Source organism: Arachis hypogaea, chromosome 8, assembly GCF_003086295.3.
Source record: "Arachis hypogaea cultivar Tifrunner chromosome 8, arahy.Tifrunner.gnm2.J5K5, whole genome shotgun sequence".
Taxonomy (NCBI): Eukaryota; Viridiplantae; Streptophyta; class Magnoliopsida; order Fabales; family Fabaceae; genus Arachis; species Arachis hypogaea.
This window is the reverse complement of record NC_092043.1, coordinates 13,167,438-13,183,877: the sequence shown is the minus strand read 5'-3', so window position 1 is coordinate 13,183,877 and position 16,440 is coordinate 13,167,438. Positions and strand designations below refer to the sequence as shown.

General features: G+C 28.4%; 1 protein-coding gene and 1 non-coding gene across 3 annotated transcripts; one reads left to right on the top strand and one right to left on the bottom strand.

The window, feature by feature from the left end:
- Window positions 1-3,842: 3,842 nt before the first annotated feature.
- LOC112706184 (uncharacterized) lies at window positions 3,843-8,910 on the bottom strand. Of its 2 annotated transcripts, none has more exons than XM_025757352.3 (6): window positions 8,489-8,910; window positions 8,284-8,407; window positions 8,088-8,214; window positions 6,367-6,406; window positions 5,818-6,124; window positions 3,843-4,397 (listed from the first exon to the last, which is right to left on the bottom strand). In XM_025757352.3, exons 1-6 carry the CDS (start codon window positions 8,672-8,674, stop codon window positions 4,276-4,278), a joined length of 906 nt encoding a protein of 301 aa, XP_025613137.1. In that variant the 5' UTR covers window positions 8,675-8,910; the 3' UTR covers window positions 3,843-4,275. The 2 variants fall into 2 exon arrangements, with proteins under 2 accessions (XP_025613137.1, XP_025613138.1); XM_025757353.3 differs by having other exon boundaries at window positions 3,843-4,380; window positions 8,489-8,884.
- A 7,136-nt stretch (window positions 8,911-16,046) lies between these two features.
- On the top strand, window positions 16,047-16,131 carry TRNAM-CAU (transfer RNA methionine (anticodon CAU)). The gene is given in 2 exon segments: window positions 16,047-16,084; window positions 16,096-16,131. It is a non-coding gene; the product is annotated as a tRNA-Met (tRNA).
- The last annotated feature ends 309 nt before the right edge of the window (window positions 16,132-16,440 follow it).

Below are 16,440 nucleotides of genomic sequence, written 5' to 3'. Positions count from 1 at the left end.
CTCCACTATTTTTCTTTTTCTCTGGGCTTTGTCAATTTGGACATCACACTGCTCTCAGTTTGAGATCATACTACTCATTCTTTATTTTCAGTTTCAAAATCTCATCTCATTCTTTGTTAAAAAATTTTGTTGAGAATATTTTATGGTCAATAAGTATCAAAATAAATAATATTTTTGACGGTTAATAAGTATCAGAAAAAATATATTTTTAAATTTTTCTAACAAATTATTTTTGACACCCAATATTTATTAAAATAAGATTTAAATTTTTTTCACAATTATTTATATGTTAAAAAATTATTTTTAATAAAACTTTTATTAACATATTTTCATAATCAAAATAGTGTGAAAATTTATTTTTTTGACAAATTTTAATTTTTTTTACACATATAACCTTAAAATATAATCTATATTGTTGTAGTGTCAAGAGAGTCGCTATAATCCAATTTTTTTTTTTTAGCTCGGATCGATAATTATTTTGCCATCTTCCCTGTCATTTATGTTAAAAAATTCAGTTATACATAATTCTACATGTAACATTCTCAAAAATAGAATATCACGCTTCTACAGTTCTACTACAGCCACTCTGATGGCAAGGCATACATTAGTGTTATCTTCCCCTTCATGCAAAAAGGGTCAACCCAAATTTGCTTCAAGTTGTTCACGTTAGTTTGATTGATTAGCTGTTATCTTCACCAATTTCCTCTTCTTTGATGTCTTTGAGATATTCAAGATCAAACTTAGAGTAATAACTTTCAAAGTTACTATGAATTTGAAGGGAACTAATGAAACTGGAAAGCTTTTTTCTCAATTTTAGTTCTACCTTTACATTTTTTTTGTTCATTCTCAATAATTTCATTTCAATTCAACTGTATTAAAAATTAATAAATTTATTTTTCACAGAAACTCCTATAGAGCACCTAAATTATAATAGACTATAAAGTCATCTCAATATAACCAACAATCCACAACAACAACAAAAAATCTATGTCAGTGATTTGCTTGAAAAATTCTAAATCCCCAACTATTACCTTAACCACCTCCGTCAATCTTGGCCCAGCCCTTTTTGTAAGAGCTGATCTCCAACTTGCTTCTTAATTAACTCCTCCATTTGGTGGAAATCCATGAGAGGAGGAGATTTATTTGCACCAGTAAAAAGGCTTCCATTGTTTAGTATTTCTAGCTTGGATTTTGTTCTCCAACTTCTAAGGACTGAACACTTCTATTGACATTGTGTTTCTGTAGGCTGATTAGGTCTAGACGTCAACCCATGAAAAGTACCAAGAGTAAAGAGATGATGAAGGTAGTAGCAACTAAGAAAAGGAAGATGAAAAAGTAGGGGTGGCAATGGATAAGGTAGAGTAGAGTTTAAATTCAACCCTAATATTAAACTCAACTTTATTTTATCTACGAATTGAGAATATTCTAATTCTAATTCTAATTCTACTCGTTCTTAATCTGCGAATATTCAATTAGATTACGAAAAAAATGTAACATTATTATATAAATTTATGATAATTTAAAATAAAATTAATTTTTATATAAAAAATATATTAAATTATCAATTAATAATTTTTTTTAGTAACTAAGAATTTTTTAAGTTGCATCCGAATCATGACAAGAAAAACAACTAACAAGCATTTGAAAATTTTTTTCCTTAGATAAAAATGCTGCTAGAAGTACTTTACTTCATTAAATATAACATTAATCAGGTTATTTTAATGTAAGTCTGTTTAAAACATCTTTTTTTTTAAATATTTTTTAATAATTAAAATTTAATACGTATAATCGATTAAATTGTATTAATTTTTTTAAAAATTAGACTAGATAAATTAATTTAACCGAAAAAATAGTGAATCAATTTTGAACTGGTCTAAATTAATATTATTTTTTATAAATTATAGAAAATTACTAAAATACTCCTATTATATATATTAATTTTGAGAATCCTAAATTCTAACTCTTTTTTTTTTCTCTGTCGTGATAGGATTAAAATTTAGAATTTTTAAAATTTATATATATATATATAATTTATTTATTTTTTATAATAGTGATATTATAGTCATTTTTTATAAAAAAAATTAATTTATTAATTTTTTAGCAAAATTAATTTATTTTCTCTAATTTTAATAAAAATAATATAATTTAATTAATTATATATATTAAATTTTAATTATTAAAAAATATTAAAAAAACGTTTTTGACAACTTCATCTTAATGACTTCCTATTTTAATATAGCTAAGTTTGTGGTTGAGATATAAAAACCAGATGATTGATCTCATGTTTTTAAACTGCCGATCATAACAAAAAAAGCATTCGGATCATAATAAAAGAAACAACTAACAAGTATTTAAATTTTTTTCCTCAAATAAAAATGCATGCATACATAAACAGAAAATCTTGACGGCAAGCATTTTTTATCAATTTTGATTAATATTTAACCGGTATAAGTATTAAATTATTTTTAATAAATAAATTTTATTAATTTATATGTTTAAATTTTTAATAAATATAAAAATAAATTAAATATTTTATATATACAAATTTTTATAAATATAAAAATAAATATTATTTATTAAATATTAATTAAAATAATAATATTTATTGATCATAAATTATTATTAACATTCATGTATATAAAATACTGGTGGAAACTAAACATAAAAGTAATGTTTTTGTATCATTTTAATTGGTTGTAACGTGAAACAGTACCCAAAAAAAAATTGAAGAAAACTTTTTTGCTGGTAGTGCAGTACTGGAGTTGTTGGTACTAGTGTGGTCCAACGATGGTTCAAGAGGTCAATTCAATTAGTAAATATTGTTCCCGAGTTTTATGTCTAGATATTATTTTCACTTTTATATAATATAAAAAAATTTAGAATTTGTTTCTATCCTTATTTCATAAATAAATAAATTTTTATATCTATTATTATTTTTACAATTATATTAAATATATATAAAAAATTAATTATTAAATTAATCACTCATATAAAATATATTTTAAAATACAAAATATATATTTAAAATAAATTAAATAATATATATTTATATATAAATATGATAAATATAATAATTAATTTTTCCGTGTATATATAATACTTTTATTATTTTATATTTATGTTTCAAAAACAATATCCAAAGTTCTAAACATAATTAAACCGCATAATGACAAATCATGCCTTCAAATAAAAACTTGGTTTTCCAATAAATCAAAAAAATAAGCAAGTTTTCAAATCATGTTACACTATAACTCAAGTCTAACTCATTCTAATTTTAGGATAATGTTCATCAAATAAGCTTATCAATAAACAAAAATACATTTAGTAAATATGAAACAAATTAACATATTATAATAATGCCTTCAATTTCTTCTGATATATATTGAAGTATATTCACTTTTATATGAGTAACTAAATTGAGTTTGCCACAAGAGGCATGACTCTCTCATGATCAGTTTCTCTGTACTCAAAATATACAATCAAAATTGACGTCCAATTGATTTTATATAATTTGATATTTGAGAACTATTAAATAATAATTTAATTAATTATATTAAATTATTTAACAATTTTGAATTAACAATTTCACATAAAGATATATTTAAAACTATTGAATATATTAATTAAAGGGAATATTTATTACTTCAACTAACATATGCTGGTCTCTTTAATTTATTTCTTCTATTGACTCTGTAGAAACATATCTATAAACAGTTAAGTAATGGCTTAACAAATTTTCGATCTTAATGCATGACTTAGGTATATGCTTTAACTATATACTATGATACAAAGTAGAGGTAGATGGCTTTCAATATATTCCACACCAGCCTCTTGAATAGTAATAATGCAAATAAAGAGATTCCATTGAATAACAGTGTAAATAATTAGAATATCATGTACCAAAATAATTAAATTCATAATATAATGTATGTAAAAGAGAAAAATAAAAATAATAATAATAATAATAATAAATATTAAGTGAAGAGGGATTGAAGAAAAGGAAAAATAGGAGGATGAGGGATGGTATCTGAATGAAGTAGTTGATTAGTCCATGATCGATGATCTTTCGAATGCCATAGCTGTGGAGAACACAAGTAATCAGCTAACCCATTATTGTTTAGCTAAAGTGACAGCTTGTGGACCCAAAAAAATGAAGATATGATGATGGGTGAAAATAAAGATGAAGAAGAAGAAGAAGAATTAATAATGTGATGAAAAAGTTCAACTTGAAGGATTATACAGTTGAAACTTAGCAGGTGTATATATTTATTACTATTAGTTATTCTTCTTCCCTTGCTGGGTATTCGAACTTTCTGATGAAGTTATAACTACTCCTCCAGCTGCTGCTGTTTCAGTTGATGATGATGATGTTCGTTGCTGCTGCTGAGTTTGTAGATCTGATTAATACAACAACACCATAATACACCAATAATTCACATTGGATTATAAAGACTAAAACTCAAATCTTGCTATATCTTATTGGTAATATATACTACTATATACTAAGTTAAGTATTACTTCAGATCACTTTCTTACGGTACAAATTATCAGAATCGGTTAAACAAAGTCAATTCTATACCCTATATATTACATTTGTACTGTTACACTATTTTATGTATTTGTCTTTTTAAATTATATAGAATTAAAATCATTTTTTAAGATAGGGGTAGACCAAAATTGATGTAAGCAGTAAAATTGGAAGCTATAACAAAAAAAATAAAAATTCAGGTGGAATTAACTTTACGTGAAATTGATAATTGAAAATTGTTAAATAATTTAAATAATTTGATTAAATTTTTATCTAATAACTTTTAATTGTTAACTTCACATAAAATTAATTGCACTCGAATTTTTACCAATAAAAATGTTAACAAGGTGGGGTTTATTTGAAAAATCGAAAGTTACAGGAAGGAGTGATATATGCAAAGATGCAATGTGGGCCAATGCATGTAAGAAAGAAGGTTTGACCGCATCTTAAAGAATTTAACCACCGCAATACTGAGAAAACCACATGCATCCCTGTTACTTTACACGATGACCCTCTCTATCTCCTCTCTGTCATCCCACTTTGACCCATTTTCATCATTTTATTATTATAATCTTTTTATATACGGCACAACCAAGACAGCTCATTCACATGGCTCTCTGCCTTCCCCATGTGGACCCCTATCCCCACCCTCCATTTCCCATTTTCATTATTTCTCTTATATATTTCTCTCTGTCAGTAACTGCTTCATAATTCATATATCTACCTATGTGTGTCTTTGCACTGCCCTCTATGCCTGCCCATATGTGCATGTGTCTTTCTTTGAGATTTATGTAACGGAAAGGTAAGAAAGATCAACCAACTATTGAAAAAATAAATGTTAAAATTCAGGTGGAATTGACTTTACGTGAAATTAATATTTAAAAGTTGTTAAATAAAAATTTAATTAAATTAGTCAAATCATTTAATTGCTATCAAATATCGACTTCACATAAAATTGACTGCACTTAAGTTTCTACAAAAAAATATTATATTAATATACATCTTTTTATTTATTTTTAATATATATTTTATATAAATAATTAATTTAGTAAGGTAAGATCAATAGAGACTATCTATAATAAAAATATTGTAACTGTAATTATAACTGCATGAATATTGCAATTTAAAATGATTTCGTACCAATAAAGTTAATAATTAAAAATTATTAGATAATAATTTTTAAATATCAACTTTACATAAAAATAATTTTTATCTTTAATTAAACGTATCAAACCAAAAAGAATCAATATTAATGAGAAGAGAAATTAAGTTGCATTGCATGTATGTACCAGTAGGAGATGGAAAGGGATGCCTTATTGTTGGTTGTTGGAGAGGATGATGATGGTAAGGAGTGAAGGAGGAGGGTTCCATTGGTGTGGTAGGGTAGTATACATAGGAGGGTCCGGCAGCTGCAGCTGGTGGTGGTAAACGATTTGCATGCTGCGGTGAAGAAAGTAATGTGCTTCTTGGTGCTTGCATTGAGTAACCACCATAGTAATATGGTGATCCCATAGCGGATGATGGTGATCCATATATTTGTTGTTGTTGATGATGATAATATTGTGCTTGCTGCATCTGTGGGGTGTACAATGTCGCCTGTGTGTTCATCACATTATAATGATTAAATATTATCCAACTGTTTCCCATTATATTACTTTCTTAATTTAGATAATATCTTGTTTAGAGTTATAATAAAATGAAAACTGACGTGCAGTTATATTTATATTCACATAAAATTGATAATTGCGAATTACTATAAAATGATAATTCAGTCAAATCTTCAGATTTTGAAAGAGAGGATATACGTAGAGGGATAATTAAAAGTTAGAGGTGCTTACTTGGTGGTGGTACCCGTATTCAGGAGTGTAGGTTGGGTAGCTGAAAGAGTAGTAAAAATGAAAGGAACAATAATTTAATATGTAATATGAAAAAGAAAAACTAACAAACACATGATTCAATGATTTATATTATTCTTTTCTTATAAAAAAAAAAAAAGCAATGACTTAAAATGGCATCACTCTTTCTTTTTTTATCTTGCACTTCTGTTCAATATGTATGTCTCTACTGAGAACTGTAATATCATTTAATACCAGTGACGTTTTATGTGACTGACTCCCATATTAATCATCATTGTATAATGAGAGATTGATGAGAAATTAAATATGTGTGCCTACATTATTATATTAATCATTAACTAGTTATGACTTCATGGATTCCTTTTGTTATATATAATTTGTGTATGATCAATTTATAGTGTTTAAGGGAGGAACTAACAAGTTGATAGGCTACTTACCAGGCAAGTTATTGATTGATCAAGTTGTGATTGAATTAAAGAATTAAATTTGAGTCAGTTTAGTTGCGTGAAATTCACAAACTAATTTTAGAACTATCTATATATTTTTACCATATTCCTTTGCTTTAGAGTAAAGAAAGCATTCAGCTAATGTTATTTAATTGATATATATATATATATATAGTGAAAACTCAGCTGCAGTAGATTTCATGTGAAGTTGATATTTAAGAACTGTAAGATGAAAATTTAATCAAATCAATCAAGTCATCTAACAACTCTTAGTTATCAACTTCACGTGAAGTCGACTGCATTTGGATTTCCTGCTATATATATATATATATATATATATATATATATATATATATATATATATATATATATATATATATGTACATCACATACATTATTCTAATCTACCTTATTATCAACTTATTGGAATCTCTCTCTCTCTTTCTCTCTCTGTCTACTATATCCAGAGCTAGCATTGAGAAATGAGAAATGTCCAAAAAGGAATAAGTCCACTTACCTTTATAAGTGGAACATCCTTTAATAGTGTGTGTTTATTTCTTTTTAAAGAAGAAAAACAAATTAGCAGGAAAGATATATATATACATTTGTAATTAGACAACAATAACATCGCTGGTGTGAAAATGACTGAATGGTTTGAGAAGCAGGCAAAAGTACCGATGGAGAGCTGTGAGATTTGATCATGTACAAGATCATAAATCAAATTAATTGATCGATGCAGGACCACTGTGAGACATAAATATACGTACATCCATCCATTACCACAGATTACATCCCTCTATTATTATCACTACCTGTTATCACCACCACCATTTCTACTATTACCATTGTTGAATATATACAATGTGTTTTTCCCTTATTATCCCTCTATGTGCAGAATGAATTAAGATGAAGAGGATTGGTGGAATATTATTAAGTTTATTGAGATTATGGAAAATTAGAGGGGGCCAATAATGGACGTTAAGTACTATGGTCAGAGCAACCTTTTTCCCTTTGTACTTTTGTTGGGACATGATTTTGGGGCTGACACTGATACCTACTGAAAATGGTGGGGGAGCAGTCAAGCATCGTATATGTATTCGACAAATATTTGTATCTTACCCAAACATATTTAATATTAAATTATGAACAAAAATACGTAGAGTAGAAAGTATGTGATACATGCACTTCCACATTAATAACATGGACCACGGAGGTTTGACTAAGCGATAATAATTATTAATGAAGAGTTTTACTCACCCATACGGTGGCGGGTACATTAGTGGTGGTGCTGCTGCCAATGATGACGGTCCTGCTCCCGCCGGAACACCGGCGTACGACGCCCCCTGTTGTGCTGCTCCTCCTCCTTGAACCATATAGTTCCTGCCTGCATTATATATTTATATATTAACCTCAATGTTAATTGTTCCTATAAGGGGTGTAAATGTAAATTGACCTCGGGGTGGTGATGGTCGAGTCCTGCCAAGAGAAGCAATATTACAATTCGCTCTTCTTCCATCAATCACTGGGTTTGGATCAGAACATGCTCTCCTTGCTGATTCTTGATCGCGGAACGTTACCTGCTTTATTTTCATTCATCGTGAGAAATAATGAAGAAAAGGAAAAGAATGAAAAGAATTAAGAAGAAGAAGAAGACATACGAAACCGTAGCCTTTGGATTTTCCTGTGTTCTTATCAGTGATGATAACGGCTTCAAGGATTTCACCGAACTGGTCAAAGTACTTTCTGAGTTCTTCAGTTGGAGTCTCCCAAGCTAAGCCTCCAACGAAGAGTTTGGTGAATGTGGTGTCTCCGAACTGATGTGGCCGGTAATGCGGATATGCCATCGTCCGATCAACCAAAGAAGCTAAGAGATCAGAGCGTGGTCCTTCAAATCAAGCTGCTTCTTCTTATTATGCTAATGAGACCATAGATGTGTTGTTTCATTCTGGAAGAAAGAGAGAGAAAAGAGAAGTGCAAACGCTAATTTGCTGACGAAGAAGAAGATACAGAGAAGAGAAAGAGAATGGTTTTGTAGTGGGTAGTGACAGCTGCGTAACTATCTCACTAGAGAGAGTGTGTGAGTGTACATCCTCTCTGTCTCTCTCGAGTAAATAATCAACTTAGTATTTAAAAAATCACTTGTTTTTTTAATTAATTTTTAAAATATTTTTTTAATTAAATTTATATTAGTGATCATGTTAGTTTTTCTGTTTCTCTCGCTTTATCTGTTAATAATATCAAAATTTATTAATTAATTCATTAAGTAACATTTTAATATATATCTAATAGTCTTAATTAACTATTAACATAATAAATTTATGAAATTAGATCAATTAAAAATTTAATTGTGACGGAGAACTTAAGACATTAGAATTCTTTATTTTGGAGTTGATTTTATTTAATTTCATAAACTAATTATGTTAATAATCAATTAAGACTTTTAAATGTGTGTTAGGATGTCACTTAACGTGTCACCTTAGTAAATTTTGATATTATCAACAAATAAAATGATAGATAAATTAACATAACTAATTTAAAATTTTTAAAATACGAATTTAATTAAAAAATCTTTTAAGATTTAATATAAAAATAAATAATTTTTTAAAAATTAATTTGACTATTTCTCTTTCGTTAATATACTCGAATCATATTAAATATATACTAAAATTAATTATTCATATAAAATATAAAAAAAAATTGCATACAACAATCTTTATATAAAAATAATATTTAAAAATTATTAAATAATTTAATAAATTTAACTAAATCATATACTTTACATCAAAATAATACATGAATATTTATCATAAAATATATATTAAAAATAAATTAAATAATATATATTTATATATAAATATATAATAATTAATTTCAATAGTTGATATTAATATAAAGGGTAGTGCTAGGGAGCCAATGGCCTAAGTGTATAATGTGTACAATGGATACCAAGGATAATAAGCATCTCAATAAAAATTTAAACTGATTTTGGAGTTCACTAAGGATCGAACTCTTGATCTTTCGGATCTAGAACTCTAATACCATATTTGAAACCACTCATCCTAAAAGCGTAATCTGACAAAATAATGTAACACTAATGGTCGTATCTCTGATACTTCCTAAACCTCCATTGTACATATTGTACGCTTAAGCCATTGGCTCCTTATACTTTCTCTAATATAAAAATGGTATCTTTGAATATACTCGCTTCCTACCGTCAATCACTTCTTCCCTTTTAGTTCTCTCTATGCTTATTGCTAAGTACTCTCTATTATTTTCCCTTTGTCCTCCGTCTTCTTGTTCGTTGATTTTTCGCTTCTCTTTTTTTGACACTTCTCCACCAACACTCCCACATGTCAATCTCTTTTTTTATTCAAAATTAAAAACTTCTTTATATATATGTATTAATTAATTAAGAAACATGTAATATATTTTTACATGAAAAGAAGAAACTAATACTGTTGAAATGGATTATTACAATAAGGTGCATGCTATGCTGTGCTTTGCAGCTTTGGTTTTCAGTTACAGAGTGGGGCTCAATTTTTTTATAGTTCCCTGGCCTCTCCACTTCTTTCCATGCAGTTTAATTTGGTTGCATTGCAAGAGTTATTCATCATGTTTATGTTATTATATAACCAAGTGTTATTACCTCCACTACTTTAATTTTTAATTTTTAATTTAATTTGTTGCCTACAGAGTTTTCATTTGTTGGTCAATTACATTTGACTATGTTATGTGCACACATGCACTAGTGTAATCATCTGCCACCAATCACTATTACACCTTTTTCCTTTTAATGTTGGGACCAAAAATATATATCCACATGACCCCATGTTCCTAAGCCACAATCCCCTAATCTTAAACTATAAACGGACCGAAAATCAAACATTTTACAGTTAGGTTTTTTTTTTTTTTCTTTAAGGAAAATAGGAAATCATGTGCCACAGCCATATGGCAGCAAGAGAAGGGGATAATGGCAAAAACAAAGAAACATGTAACCTAAGATCACTAGTGTTAATTAATTATGAAATGAGTTATGTTGTTTCCATCACCATCGTATCATTCCCTTGTCAATTCATGATCCACAATAATAAGAATTGTTAATACCAACTATATATAAGGGTAACAATAACATGCCACTTATTTTTTAATTAATGATGTATATGGTAGATCATTATCTTATCCACAAGCCCCAGGAGACATGAGAGCCACAAAGTCCTATCCCTTCTCATCTCTTGCTGCCACTTAATTAATTAACAAAAAATATACTACTTTTCTTCCAAAGTATGATTCTTCCACAGTCATACATAGTTGGATCATACATGTTTGGCACTCCCATCATGTTTATATTACACCTTGCCTTTAATCATCAAATAACAACATATATAACTTTCTAAATGACCCCCCCTCTCTTTTTTTCCCCTTTCTAAAAGTAATGAATTAAAATTACAGACTATAGTTAAGAGTTGATTAAATGATAAATATATAATATGATGAAAAAATTGGTATCAAAATGGCGTCAACTATATTGTATACTAACTAATTTTGTATGAATCTCGCTAGGGGTTAATGGAATATCTGTATAATGTGTATAATGAGTTGTTTATTTGATCTAATATGAATTAAAAAATGAATATTCAGGATAATATACTACTAATTTATCAAACACAATATATCCATATTATCCAGAATAATCATTCGAATACCAGGGATAATAAACATTTGATATTCTATTAAATCGAATATCCAATTTAAAATATTTAAAACTAATCACACAAAGATATCTTTACTATTCTAAAAAAGATATATATGAACATATTTAAATAAACATCCAATACTTTAATTTTAATTTAAAATTAACCCTATTATATACATTATACAATACATGTATTCACTCTCTATACTTCTTCATTTCTCATTGAGGCTAGGAATAATTAATTAAGATGTGTGTAATGGGTTTTGGACTGACCTGATTAGAAGTTAGAAGAGAGAAAGAAAGGGTGATTATGTAGCTTGTTGCCAGCTATAAGGACCCTCTAGTTTATATATGTTTAAGAAGCATTGCAAAAAAGAAAATTAAAGGAAGAAAGCATTGAATTGAATACAAGCTAAGGTTAATGAGTCCGTGAACTGGCAGTACTGGCCACATGGGGTCCTATGAGTGCTCAAGAACTATGAGCTGGATTTCCATCTACTACTTAGGGGAGAGGATATGATACATTACATATTAGGCAAAGTACATAATATAACTTGCACTGGTTTTCATCAACCAACACCCACCAATCAATGCCCCCATTTATAAAGTTTTCATCATATTCACATACTTGTTACTAACCCACTACTACTCTTTTCACCATATCCATAAAAGAAGTATCACTTGGCAAATCCTTCTTCCTTATAGATTTCCACTTTGGGACTTATGTTTCATGTCTTTGTTAACCCTCTTCTTAACATGTTTCTTCTTTTGCCCATTGGACAAACCCTCTTATTATTATACTATTATATATTATTGTTCACAAAAGTCGTTGTCGACCTAACAAGATTCTATTTCTAATGTTAAGATAATATTATTCATTTTCACAAACTCTGATAAGTTTAACGGCCTCTCACATCTACTATTTATTTAGCTAGTTTGACAATTAAAGAATATAGGAAGAAAGAATCTTAGCTAGCTTAATATAATCCATATATCTAAACATTTATTAGTATGATGTGCTGAAAATTATGTTAAAATAATTGTATGTATTCTTTTTTTTTCCGCAACCATAGGGAGATCAACAACTAGCACCTATTGCTGCGATGTCTATGCCAAAAGAACCTGCCGCACTCAAGGGGATAGTTGGCTCCATAAACTCTTAATAAATAATCATCATAACGATATAGTTAAGAAGAAAATTATTAACTATTTTTGGAGTACGTATGACGTGTGTTGTATTTACAAATAATAAAAAGATGTAATTTTAGAAAAAAAAATTAACAATGAATTTTATCTTTATAAACTCAATAAGCGTGGCTGTGTGCGTATATTCAAGTTGTATTTTATAAGCACCGGATAATATGCTCTCGTCGAGTTTCATAATATAATATTAGAATTTTTATGATAAAAACTGAGTTTGATCATTGGTATTTTCTAAAAATAAAAAATATCATAAGATAAATAAAAAATAAAAAAAATTATACCAAAAATTCAATTAAATTTAAAAGATATTTTTATTTAAAAGAACATATTAAAAATATAATTATTTATATATTTTTTTCTATGAACTTAAATTTTTAAAAGAAATGACATAATGATATAGTATTAAAATTTCTATAATAAAAAAATTTAGAGTTTAATTTTTGGTAAAATCCAAAATAAAAAGATTTTTATCATAAGATAAAAATAAAAAAAAAATTATAAAAAGTTTAAATAAATTAAAAAAATATATTTGAGAAACATATTAGAAATATAACTCATTTTATCCATTTAAATTTTCGAAAAAAATAATTTCGTGAGGGAACTAATGGTTTTGTTGGCATTGTAATATTAATATATTATAACTACAGCATCCAAATTTAAAAGAATGGTTTTAAGTAATAAAGATGGCATAAATTGAGCTAGACAGAGCAGACAGCTAATCTGATTGGGATCAGAAGTAGCATTAGCCATTAAGGTGAAAAATTAATGCTCCTTTGGTAAGCACTTTAAGGTGTTTTTTCCGTGATTACAAATGCAGCTGACAAAATTAGAGAAGGAAATTATTATTGCAAAGAAGTTTGGTGTGCAATCTTAATCTTACACTATTGTCATAAGCATCTTCATTCTTATTTTGACTTCAATAGTGGTACCTCAAAAAACAAAAAATGAAAAAGAATAAGAAATCCAATGTAATTGAACGTGCACAACCGAGCCTCAAATTTTACCCATTAACAGTCAATTGATAAGACTAAGAACGGATCCACACTCTATTCTGTTTTCATCGGAGACATAAATTTTATGATTCAGGAACTCATCATTACTTTTGTAGGGGTCTACATACAATTTTATTTTCTCTATATCATTCTCAATCACATCAAAATCCTGTTCTGTCTAGAAGGGTAAAAAATACAAAGAATCCAGCTCTATAAAATAAAAAATAAAAAAATTACCCTGTATAAGATGATTATTGTCAAAGACCTAACATGAAGCTGTCGAATTATACTAGACAATACATAAAACCATTGTAGACAATTTCTTCTTCACCAGCTCATAAACCCATCATCTTGGTTCTCAAAACAGGCCCTTGTACAGGTACAAAAACCTTTCTGGCTTCTAGCAAACTAGCACCCAAACCATAGAAGACAAATGTGTATGATCTTAATGTTTTTTTTTTATCTTTATTAGAGTATTAGTTTTTAAATTTATCTTTTTCTTATAGACAGCTCATTAAAACTTTCTAAATATTCTAGCAATCCTGACAATGGTGTTCGGGTTAATTTTGCTTGTGTTAGCAGAGATTGGAAGGGAAAATGGCAACAAAGCTGTCTGGAAACAATTTAGAGTCGTAGTATTTTGCAAGGAGAGTTGTTTGCTATTTGGAGAAACTTTCTTTTTTCATGAGATTCGAATCAAAGAGACATTATATATGAGACAGACTATATAGAGACTTTTACTATTATCAATAATTTACATGATTGTTCTGGTTTTATTGATCCTTTAATTTGGTGTTAAAAATCCGAGATATCTTGTCTTGTAAATGGCGTGCTGATCTCTTATTGATCTTGAGAGATGCAAACACAACAACAGACATCATGACAAAGACTATAATGAAGATCGTTTCTCCTCAAGTGGAGCTTCAGTTGGAGTTTGAGAATAGTATTCAGTAGGATTGTCTTTTTTAAGCAGTTTTTTGTTTATTTTTATTTCTTTCTTTGTTGTTATTTGTTTTTGTTTAAGCCACACAAAAAAACTTTTTAAATATTATACTTTTTCAAAAATAAATGTTACTAGTGTAAATAAAATAAAGCAGCTTTTTTACTCCCCTTTTTTTAAAAAAAAAAGAAGAAAAATTTGAAAGCCGCATCCAAAGACGCTTAGAATCTAATAAAAAAAGTTTTGTTTGTCTCTCTTAGTAAGTCAATCCAAACGCAAATTTATATGACTCATACTTAATTTTAACTAACCATTTCTGTTTCATATAAAAAGTTAGCATCATGAGGGATGAAGAGGATGATACCATAGCGGCAGAAGGGAACTTGGAAATGGGGTTTATTAGTTATGGATACGTGTTAGCTAAGGAACTCTGTTCTTAAATTATGTTATTGTGATCACCTGAAAATGGTTCCATATGAGGATGATCATGATCCTTTTCAACATGGGAAGCACATTTGGCCATGGTTGGAACTTAGAATTTAATTTGCTTAATTATTTCATCACGAGAAGAGAACAGGCATAAAAGTAGCTATAGGGATAATTATTGAGAAATGAGAATGCATTTCTTATAATTTACAATGTTTTTATCTCTTACTGGCTTGTGCATACTTAAAAAAGGAGAACAATAATAGATGGAAAATAAAATAAAATCAATGAAATCATTAATTTTTAAGGTATCAAATTATTAGCACATGGTTTACATGGTTGATAATTTACACGCAAAAGTCATCCATAATAATGTATCGGAAAAGTGATGATTTTATGAATAGTGTAACTCGGCCCGAATACTATTTTTCTTTTTCTCTCTGGTCTATACTCTGGAGTTTAGAACATGTATCAACATTATTTTCTTTGGGGTGTTAAAGAAAACCTTTTTTTTCTTTTGTTGTAACAAAAAAGAAATAAGTAACTCTTGTTTGTTGAAAATAAAAACCAGCCATTTACATTAAAGGCCACTATTGGTAAAGGGCCTGTAAAGGAGCAAGGCTTATAAAATAATAAAATACCAATAAACCCAAATAACATTGACCACTCTTACCAAAAACATTAATAAACTTCAAAACCAGTCTGACAAAAAAAATCTTCAAAACCAGAAAAAATGAAAATTAAACAATTATGCAGATCCAAGTCCAAAAAAAAAAAACAATTATGCAGATCTTTTTTGGGCCTTTACTTTCTTGGTTAGGAGGCCTTTGGTTCAAGCTTTATTGGGTGGCATGTTGTCCTTGGGCTAAAACAAGACCTTTCATGAGTATTTCTTCTACTTTGATTCTATGTTGGATTGCAGTGCAATTTTTGTTAACAATAAACTTATTGGTAAAAAAAAGGGGGTGGTGGCGCAGTTGGCTAGCGCGTAGGTCTCATAGCTTAAGAGTTATCCTGAGGTCGAGAGTTCGAGCCTCTCTCACCCCATCTTTTTTTTGTTCTAAGTTCCTTGTTTTCAGTCTTTTTGGTCAACAAACTCAATGGTAATTTGTGAAAAATATTCAACCCATACAACATGCAATGAAACGTTTTTCAAGTTACATTTTGGTTTCTGTTTTCTTCATTTGGTCAACAAGTGATTATAATCACTAATTAGATTATGCTGCTTTTTGTTTTTTCACGTTCGTTGTGGACCAAAGACAGGCCATGATAATACTACTTTTTATTGAACTTGTGTACGCATGCATGTGCATGTCGCTCTCCCATGCTGCCTGATGAAACCCTAAATTATTCATA

Coding starts and splice junctions, on each gene's coding strand:
- LOC112706184 (XM_025757352.3), bottom strand. CDS start 8,674: ATGGCATATCCGCATTACCGGCCACATCAGTTCGGAGACACCACATTC. Junction 8,408..8,488: donor AATCCAAAGGCTACGGTTTC/GTATGTCTTCTT, acceptor AAAATAAAGCAG/GTAACGTTCCGCGATCAAGA. Junction 4,398..5,817: donor TCCCTTTCCATCTCCTACTG/GTACATACATGC, acceptor TGTATTAATCAG/ATCTACAAACTCAGCAGCAG.